Source organism: Morone saxatilis, unplaced genomic scaffold, assembly GCF_004916995.1.
Source record: "Morone saxatilis isolate NCDOM2014 unplaced genomic scaffold, NCSU_SB_2.0 Contig7, whole genome shotgun sequence".
Lineage (NCBI taxonomy): Eukaryota > Metazoa > Chordata > Actinopteri > Moronidae > Morone > Morone saxatilis.
In genome coordinates this window covers 9,282,297-9,293,144 of record NW_023340246.1, presented here as the reverse complement: position 1 = coordinate 9,293,144, position 10,848 = coordinate 9,282,297, and the positions used below count along the sequence as shown (strand labels likewise).

General features: G+C 41.4%; 1 protein-coding gene across 1 annotated transcript; it reads left to right on the top strand.

Annotated features, from left to right (window-relative positions):
* Nucleotides 1-4,902: 4,902 nt before the first annotated feature.
* On the top strand, nucleotides 4,903-10,803 carry LOC118340297 (terminal nucleotidyltransferase 5A-like). The gene is made up of 2 exons (XM_035678187.1): nucleotides 4,903-6,028; nucleotides 7,187-10,803. Exons 1-2 carry the CDS (start codon nucleotides 5,603-5,605, stop codon nucleotides 8,000-8,002), a joined length of 1,242 nt encoding a protein of 413 aa, XP_035534080.1. The 5' UTR covers nucleotides 4,903-5,602; the 3' UTR covers nucleotides 8,003-10,803.
* The last annotated feature ends 45 nt before the right edge of the window (nucleotides 10,804-10,848 follow it).

Here is a 10,848-nt window from a genome sequence, read left to right as displayed (position 1 = left end):
TGTGTGTGTGTGAGTGAGTGAGTAGAGACAGGTGTGTGTGCTGGAGCTACAACAGCTGCACCACATCTCAATATTCAGGACCTCTACAAACACCACCCTGCCACTTCTACTCTGTCAGTCTACACTTTGAGTCTGTCTTCATGCATTGTGGGTTTTCTTGTTGTTGCCTGTTTTTTCCCCCTTGCCTTCCTTGTCAATTGTTTCCCTGTGGTCCTGTCTGGTCTGGTTCCAGTCCCTCTCCCCAGCCCCCTCCTTTTCCCAATCTTCAGCCCTGTGTTCCCAGTTTCCAGCCCCAGTTACACAGCTACCAGCCTCTTTAACCAACTTTTTATTTACGAACGGCTGCAGCTGAGGTGCCAGGAGTCAATTAATGATGCATGTTTATGCGTGTGCATCTCTGCATGTGTGCATTTATATTGGACAGACATCACCACAGAATATCAGTGTGATCTTGACATCTCTAACCACAGTATACAGGAAGCTCACAGAGCGATTCACTTCCTGTTTATTTTGGCACAGCATTTTGCTGCCCTCAGTTGTGACCAAGGAAGAACAGAACAATATGCAAAAAAATGGGGAACGATTGACTTGGAGAGTAGAGAGACAGTATAAATCTCCGGGGAAGCATACCATACTGAGTTCAGTTCACAGGCTGCTTTTGTACAAATAATATCCCCTGTGTGATTATTTAATGGTAGATTAATTATAAACCTCTTTTTTATGCTGTTTGCAGTTTGTGACTGTGAAACATTTTATAAACACTTTCATATCGACAATGTGTGTGATTTTGCTTGAGTAATACACGTCCCTGAATTGTGAACTGAGCATTAACACACTTACACACAGAGCAACTAGTGCTGCAGCATGGCTTACAGTGCAGGGCACGTCAGCGAATCTCATTAGTGGCTGTGGAAGAGTTTAGTGGGGGCTTATACTACTGAATGCGTTCTTCAAGGTTGATTGGGGTCAACAAAGGTCTCGCTGAGGTCAGGATTAAAATTGATAATAGACTGAAAATTATTTTGAGGTTAGTCTTTGCCTTGATAGGGTATCATTAGCTACACTAGTCACTATGTACTAGTGGTAATCTGTACTATACTGTATATGTGTCAAAGGGCAGATGGCTGGACACTGAGAATGTAAATTCCATGCACAGTAGCAGGTACAGGTAGGTCTATAATTGCTTGCATATGAATAATTACTTGTGATAAAGTGTAAGTTAACAGCTTCAGTAGTTATTGTGGGACACCCAGCATGAACCAGCAGTTACAATTATTTTTACAACCTATTTCTACTGATTCTGATACAGGAACTGGACACATATACACAAGATACATAACAATTGTAGGTTCCAAATTTAAAATAACCCCAAAAATGTGTTTCTTGACAATATTGTGACAATAATCTTTTAGGACACAGGCATGTAAGTGAAATGTACAGAAGACAAAAATGGTTGTGTTCAAAAATATATTTTAAAACATACTTAACCCGTAATTGCGAGAAAATCTTAATTTTCTAATACTTGTTGAATGTTTATGTTTATCAGGAGTACCAATGCCAGCGTGCACAGCTGGATAACTGTAGAAACTGAATTATGGATCAGACTGTTCTCCAATCAGGGTTGGTCGTAAGCACGATGTCACATACCCAAATGAGAGGCACACAGAGAGGGCTGGTGAAGAGACAGGGCCAGATGGCCGGTAGGAACTTTATAAATTTCATTTTTTTATTTTTATATTTTAAGTCCATCAGCCCAACAATACAGCAGCCCACCAGAATTTGACCAGTACATCACTGTATGCCAACACCAGGTTGAACTAAACCTAGTGAACAAGGTTCCGTCTTCCGGCTAACCAAAAGTGCTAATGTCATCAGCCACTTTGATTACAAGACTATAGCAACCTGGTGAAGATGGTTAAGATATTTTTGTCTCTATACAGCTATCCTCTTCTCTTAAAGTAAAGTGTCACTGCAATCCAGCTGAACGTTAACCCCTATTGCTGTTGTGCAAAAATGTACTGAAATGCCAAATTAACATTTAGTATTTAACATATAGTATTTAAAACATCTTCACTAAACATTCTGGTGTCATATCAACAATAAACACACACAACGAAAAAACACTAGCTTGTCTTTACTGTTAACTCGCTAATCAACTGGTAACGTTATCTTACGTCAGCTAAGGTTAGCAAGGTTAAATATTCGATTGTTGGCTGACATGATGCCAAGATGTATGATGCCAAGAAATATCTTGTTATAACGTGAAAAAACATCTTGTTACAACAATAAACTTTTAAAGTAATAACATGACACTAATACTTTTTTCTTTTGCTGTCATGGCAACAATACACTGCTGTACTTTCACTTCTCAGTCTTCAGCAATAGAAAACGTAGAGAGAAGTCTGGGTTCACATGGGTCAACAAGGAATCAAAGACAGATTTTTTTTCTCTACTAATGAAAATCCAAACAAGTATAAAAATAGTTGGAGGTGTTACGGGAGTGAGGTGGGAAAGGGAAGCAGGAAGATGATGAAAGCAAGTTTGGCTAACACGCTCACTGTAATCTCTTAATAAACTTCCGCATGTAGGAATGGTGAAAAAGGGGGCTAGAAAAGAGGATGAGCAATAAATGAGTGGGATAGGACGTAGGGAGGGAATGGGGGATTAGCAAAAGTCAGGGTGCACAGGGTGAAGGTGGGGAAAGCAAGCAAGCAAGAAAGCAAGTGGCCGTTCCGCTGGTCGTCGATGGAGTTTCAGATAGTGAGTCTGAATGGTTTCATTTATTGTTTCATTTCTAAGTGTAAAGAGGCAGGTTGGTACATTCGGCTGATGTAACTCACAAAAAATTCACACACAGGCAGTGACAAAAAGTTACACAATAATAGTTACACAAAGAAGAAACTTGGGACATAACCACAGAAACATTAGTTTTCTAGTATACACACTGACATAACATAAACAAAATACACGCATGGGGAAATACATACACACACACACACACAGATAAATTTGTTTTTCCAAATGTGGCTATCGGTTTGGCCGCCTGACAAGGGGTCTATTTGAAATCCCCTTGTCAATCCTCTGATGTCGTCAGACATTGGAAACCAAGCCGGTGTCATCCACTTGACAAGTCAGAGGTCAGGTAAGTAGCTGCTTCATGGTAAGTATCCCCAGCATTAAGCCTGACATTGAGTCTGTTGGTGAATGGGGAAAGAACCGAGTGTGACTGACCTGCTGTTGTGTCTCAACCTATAGAGCTACATTGCCTTTAACCTGGAAATGTTGATGAAACGTTTTAAGTCAGCATGAATAAAGTTTCAGTTTTCCATTGACCTGACTCACTTTCACTTTTCCTTGATGTGACCTCTGCCTATCACACACTTAAAGCTGTAAGTAGCTCCTCTGGACCCGAAGAGAGTTAGAAAAGAAGCAGGATCAAGAAGTGAAAACATCTCCCACACATTGAATATACAAATGCCATTGACACTAGTTGCAGTAAACTTGAACTAAATGCCTCATATCATGTGATGATTTGACACAGTATATGCACAGGAATGCATGTGATATTTAGGCCTTTATGGCTCAAAGACAAGGCAGACAAAGTGTTTTCAGCAACACTATGTATTCACACAAATATCCAGATATCACAATAATGACTGCATGTGAAAATGTGGAAGTTCAGTTATTGTGCAGCTCAGTTGCTCCACTAAAGTGTGAACACATGCTCTGTTTCACAGTTGTTAGTGGTTTTGAGCTACATTGCTTAAAAACTTTTCTCATTACAAACATAGCTTTTTATGGCATGCTTCTTTCACTGTTTTATGATCGGAGCCTGCGCAGAGCATGCACCAATAATTCCTTAAATTGGTATAAGCCTTGCATTTTGTGAAGAGGTCTAAGTGTACATGCATATGTGTGGCTGTGTGTAAATGTGTGTGTCACTGCACATACAGGGTAATCTGCAGTAAGCTGGTTTATGGGCTCGTCTGCAGTGACGCAGATATACGCGCCAAGCTCTGCACTGATAGATTCTCCATGACAACTAACCTGCAGAGACTATGTGGCGTATACCCTACATACTGACAGACAACTTACACTTTACATGTCAGAGAAGTTCACCACAAACATGCACCAAATATGGATCTTTTTAAATAGTTAATTCAATATATATTACATTAGATATACATGCAGGTTATGCACTTGCACAAGTTTCCTGCAATTTTACTTCAAGGTTTGTAAAGTAACCTCATGTTGAAGGGGTTGCTGCACACCAGGGCCAAATTAATATGGGTGAAAAACAACCCCTAGGGGGCGTGGGTGTATGTCCGTTCCCTCCCTCACTTTCTGAGTAACTTCTGTAATGTAAGAGTGATGTAAGTGTTTCTGTTTTTGTTTTTTCCTTCTGTTATCCAGCGTGAATTAGTGAGTAAGTGATTTTACACTATAAAATAAAGGGAAGACAGTCATTGCCAGAGCATCCCTCATGATTGTCTGACCATGATCATCACAGTGCTTCACCACATCAAATATTTTTTAAATATTGGGTATCTACTTGTAAAATAGGCTTTGCGGATCTCTGAGTATTCTCACTGCAATGAGCAATCAGTCAATCAATGAATAACAAAAATGTGATATTAATAATGCAAAATGCAAAAGTGCTGAATAAGTTGCCTCACTGCGGGCGTTTTTTAAAGGAGTGCCGAGAAGTCGATTCAAAGCAGAAAGGAAAGGGTTCTGGTTAAGGGTCAGTGTCCAATCTGTTTCCTTCTCTTTTCTTCTAACGCCCATTCTCCAGACACGCCTCAGTCTCCGGGCTTGCAAAGACGCTGTGGGAAGCGGGGGCTGCTATTAGTAGGTGTGGGTTGTCAATCAAACCGATCCGCCCAACGCTTCTCAGACGGGAAGCACACTGATCACAACTTCTCCAGCAGCTGTGGAGTGGGACCTCCGTGGTATCACGCAGTATGAACGAGTAACAAACGTCCAAAATGTAAGGGGAAAAGCAGCTATACACCACTTTCTGAAAGTAGGTGTGCCGTGGAAGAGTAAAGTAGTCTTAAAACAATGCGTAAAGTTGCTGTTACGCAGCAGGGACGCGCGATAATCTGTGCGTAATAGTCAGTCCAACAGGAGAGAAGTAAAAGTTCTGCGGTGGATGAAACGTTTTCGCGGAGGAAATGGATGCGTCAGTGAGTTTTTGGGACGTAATGAAAAGCTGACACCGTAAGGAACAATCTTTTCAAGCTTTTACAGTTGATGTCTGCTTTCCAAAGTTTGGGGACAGCGCCGGAGCAAAGCAGAGCGGAGCGCGCAGCGGGGCAGCAGATGCTGGACAGTGACTAAGCCTAACGGCTGGAAAGCTCATGAATTGAATTTGTCTGGACTGCAGACTTTATGTAAGAAGTAGGACAAGCATTACACCGCCCAACTAGTTCTTATCGTCATGCGTAGAGACGCGCTGTCGCCCAGCATCGTGCTGTTTTGATAGACATCAGCTCAGAACGGTCAATTCTAGAAAGTTGCCGCTAGCTGATGCCACTACTCCAGCAGGAGTTAGTGGAAAGTTTTGTTGTTTACATCCTTCTGTCTACCTCTTCTTAACATGGACGAGAGTGTTGAGTCTGCTGCAGCCGACAGCTGCTCGGACGGGGAGAGCATCAACCTCAGCGTTCTCAACTGGGAGCAAGTGCAGCGGCTGGACACCATCCTCACCGGCTCCATCCCCATCCACGGCCGGTGGAGCTTCCCCACTCTGGAGGTAAAGCCGCGGGATATCGTCAAGGTGGTACGGAGCCGCATGGAGGAGAAGCGGATACATGTCCGGGAGGTGCGACTGAACGGCTCCGCGGCCAGCTACGTCCTGCACGAGGACAGCGGACTCGGGTGGAAAGATCTGGACTTGATATTCTGCGCCGAGCTGAAAGGAGAGATGGAGTTTCAGATAGTGAAAGATATAGTTCTGGACTCTCTTCTAGACTTCTTGCCCGAGGGAGTGAACAAAGAAAAGATCACACCAATGACCTTAAAGGTAGTACCTGAAGTAATACTAATATAAATATATAGAAATAATATGATTTTCAAAACAGAAATTACATTTTGTCTAAAACTTTTTAAACATGTCATAGAACCTTATATTCGTCTTTATTTTATGTCCAGTCACACTTCATTAGCAGCGCACACTGCTGAGGTTATGTTCGTTTTGTACTCAATGCACACATTTTCTGTTTGCAAATTCACTTCAAACTGAATGTAAATCGATTTTACAAAAACAAGACATAGGTCTGCCCTGAATATATCCAACCAACGCAGAGATATAAGCCTTCAAATAGTAAAAAGGTTGGTTTCCAATTCAAAGAGGATTCTGTCTAATCCAATTGGAGTCGGATCCACATTAATAAGTAGGCCCTCAGTTACCTGGATACGGAGGACTACCCAGGCTACTAATGGCCCACCAACAGATGTGATCAGCAAAACATCATGACTAACAGACTGAATCAAGATTTTTATCTGCTGCAAATAGCATTAATGCCCGTCTGTTGAACCCTGCTCAAACTAAGGCTGGTTTTTAACATTTTTATCCAGAAAATAAATAATATATTTATATATAATATATAAATATATTAGGTGCACAGGGGAATCATTCTTAAACATCACCATGGGTACATGTGTCTGATAACCAACTGTAATGTGGTTTTCAGGGGAATAAAGAAAAAATATATGATGCACTAGTGCAGGAACTAACACTATATTACAGCTGTGAAAGTAGGAAATGAGAAGAGGAGGAGTTGGTTAACACAGCAAAGGCAGCAGGGCTTTGTGTGATGGAAAACTCTGACACATATTCTTCAAAATGTCAGTGTTTGGGAAAAACACAATTCTGGACCACCGTAGACAATTACTTGCACTGATTATGTTTCTGGGGCCTTAAATATAACTTAAACATAGAAAACAAATATCCAAAAGTACAATTGCTTTTTATATATACTGTATGTTTGTTGAGTATATATAGTGAACTATATGCCTGTGTGTTCTCTGGTTCACGAGTATGCATATAGAAGTTAAATCCACCCATATGTACGTATTAACCCCAACAACGGCTTCAAACATGAGATGCATTAAACTTATCACAGGTATTCATAATCATTCTAAGTCTGTGATTATGATCTAATGTCTCACTTTTTTTTAGGAGGCCTATGTGCAAAAGATGGTGAAGGTGTGCAATGACTCAGACCGCTGGAGTCTCATCTCCCTCTCCAACAACCGTGGCAAGAACGTGGAGCTCAAGTTTGTGGACTCTCTTCGACGGCAGTTTGAGTTCAGCGTGGACTCCTTCCAGATCCGCCTGGACTCACTTCTCCTCTTCTACGAGTGCTCCGAGCACCCCATGGCTGCCACTTTCCACCCCACAATTCTTGGGGAGAGTGTCTACGGCGACTTCCCCACTGCCCTCGACCACCTGCGCAAGCGCCTCATCTGCACGAGGAGCCCTGAGGAGATTCGAGGTGGGGGTTTACTGAAGTACTGCCACCTGCTGGTGCGGGGTTTCCGTGCAGCTTCAGACAGCGAGATGAAACTGCTGCAGCGCTACATGTGTTCCCGCTTTTTCATAGATTTCCCTGACGTGGGCGAGCAGAGGAGGAAGCTGGAGTCCTATCTGCAGAACCACTTTGTAGACCTGGAGGACAGGAAGTATGACTATCTGGCCACTCTGTACGATGTGGTGCAGGAGAGCACGGTGTGCCTGATGGGCCACGAGAGGCGCCAGACGCTCAGCCTCATCTCTTCGCTGGCATTGCGGGTCATGGCTGAGCAGAACGCCATCCCCAACGCTGCCAACGTCACCTGCTTCTACCAGCCGGCTCCTTACGTCTCAGATGGAAACTTCAGCAACTATTACGTTGCACAGGTTCAGCCTTTCTACCCCTGTCCTCCCTCTCCTCCTCAGCATTACCTTTCTCATTCGCAACACCCCATGTACGCCACCTGGTTGCCCTGTAACTAAACAATGTACATGAATGCACTTGTGCATAACTGGTGGAACTTATACCTCCTTGAAAGGGATGGATGATTATCTTTTTATCTCCTCCTTGAGATGGGAAATTGAGGGAAACAAGAGAAGGAAAACCAGGAGGCAAAATTAAACAAAGGGGCGCAGATAAAAGAAGAGAATAAAGCAAGGAGGGGAAATGAGGACAAGGAAGCTGGAACAAGGCAGTGGGCCAGAGGAAGGCTTTTCCCCGGGACAGGGTGCCACAGCCGCAGGAGGAGCTGAGCACACCGGGATAGATGCCAATGAGAGAGGCTGACCCATCAGTTCTAAGGTTCTCTCATCAGCTAAGATCAATTTGGTAGACCAAACCACAACTCGGCCTCAGAGTGACCAACAGCCTGGATACGATTATCTTTTTCTTGTCTGTTGTGAGTTACGGCTCACAGGAACTCACATTTCCAATGATGAACATGTTTAATATTTACATTAAAAAAAACAGCCACAGAGAGTAACGGAGGACACACACGACATGCTGAAGATATTGATTCATTGTCAAACAGTTGCAACTTTCTGACCTTTTACATGTGCACCGTGTGTGTAGGGGACTCCTTTTCACCGACAATGCAAAATGAGGAACTTGGATACTTGTTTACAAATCCAAAGATTTACTTTGATACTCAACTTTATCTAAATTCTGAGAAAAAAAAATAAACAACAAAACAATGCATGCTTTATTTCTGTACAGGAATAATTTTAAGTGCCTAGATAAAGCCTAAAGGGAAGAGATATTTTTGTGATTCTTTATTGTAGAGAAACTGTTGAGTTGTCTAATTGACATTTTCGAGGTGATAATGAATGTACTGTGGAACAGAGAGTTTACCTAGTATGCTGAGTAAGCTCTCTTACAATGAGGGAGGTTTGGACCAACTGATTTAGTTTGACAATGTTTAGTTGAAGACTCTGCTCTTATCTGCAGTCCTGCTGGATGAGCACACATCCTGATTACCAAAGGGGAAGTATAGTACCATAATCTCATCATCTGTACAGACAGGGGGAGGTGGGGCTTGGGTCAAAAATGCTTATAAGAGTAAAATAGATGGCCATTAAGAAAGAAATGTAAGAGGTTTTGCAGCAAGAGAGCAAATGAGAGAGAATAAACTGCCCTTATCTGCCTATCTTTTTGCACTGCAAAATTAGATGGACTAGTGCTCAGCTTAATAAACAAAAAGCTATTTATCACAAAAAAGGAAATGATCTAATCTGTGGGTGGTGAAATGCACAAGAAATGTATTTGGATATGTAAACGTTTTCCCAATTTAAAAACGCGGTTTCATCACACGTAGTCCTATATCAAGATGCATTTAAGCTTCATGCTATTGAGTTCTTGTGACGCTAAAATGGATAATTATGAAATTTACAACTTGAGTTTACTTAAAGGTGCCCTGTGGCGTTTTATTTTGAGCAAATAAAAGTAATGTCTACATTTAGTTTACACATTGTGTGTATCTTTTGAGGTCTAAACAAAAATGTTTAGTGTGCAAGTAGATTTTTTGAATATTAAACCGTGTTGTATACGTCAATGATTGCTAGGTTGCAGGCCTCTTCTTTGAAATCGCCCTGCCTGCACAGTTGCACAATACAAACAAAACGTGGCCCCCCTCATAAAAACAGTGCTCCATAGCGCTACTAGTGGTCACTTTCTCTGCAGGGTACCTTTAAGTTACAAATATATATAAAACAGGTTCAGTGTGTTTGCATTTTGAAACAGGGATAACCACTTTTTCCTTAAATTACACTGGAAAGTTTTAATACACTTCAAATTCATTTTATATCTTCTTATCAAATATATAAAACGGTAATTTTTTACATTATTGTACACAGTTTAAAATCATTTTGATATGCTTTATGCACTGTATAAACTATATGTTTCCTTTTCATGTGTAAGAGAGAAAGAGTAAACATTCAAAAGACGTCTGCAAATATCTGCAGACCAGATAGCAATACATCAAACTGTATGTTTGTCAGAGGGGTGGAGGGTAGGATTAAATGCAGGGATGTAGCAGCAAAACAACTTGTGAATGGAGTGGCGTTAAAGGCATAATACTGGTATTACCAGAGACCCAGCAGAGGCTTTTCAAGCCTGAAAATCTTCAAAGATGATGTAAACTCAGTTAATGTTGGCCAATGTATATTTCATCTTCTCTTTTACAGAAGAAAAGGTTTGGGAGGTGTAGAAATTTGGGCTGCATAGGCAGATAACAGCTGTCAAAAATGTATCTCATTTTAGCATTGAAAAGCACCAAATAATGAGGAAATAATGTAAACAATTCCAGAGATAAAGACTACCACATGACTATTTGAATGGCAAAGAGACAAGTTGGCTAAGAGTTAGGGTTTTTTGCAATGATCATGAAAATAACAGGTGTGTGCAAGAGACTGCATATTCTCTCAAACATGTCAGATCTCCTATTTTTCTATCAATCTCTATTTTTGTACAGTTTGTGTTTGGCTGATGTAGCAGGCAGATTCAGAGCTGTGTCGTCCATTTTGTGGAGTGTGCGAATTTGTGTTTTATTTTGGCTGATGAAGAGCAGTGCAGGTGGACACAGAGGCTATGCTGAGATGCAGATTTAACTTGTGTTCATTGTGTGTGTGCTCTGAGCTGTTTCATATGGGTTTCTGTTGCTCTAAAGAGATTGTTTCACTGTTATACTTGTGTTTTTAAACTGCCATCCTGTTTGGACATGAAAATAATGATCTGATAATTGTGTTCAAGTTGACCAACTTGAGAATTAAAAGCAAAAAAGACCATCAGAAAAAAGTTGTTCAGTTCAGTTTTTTATCACACACACACACAC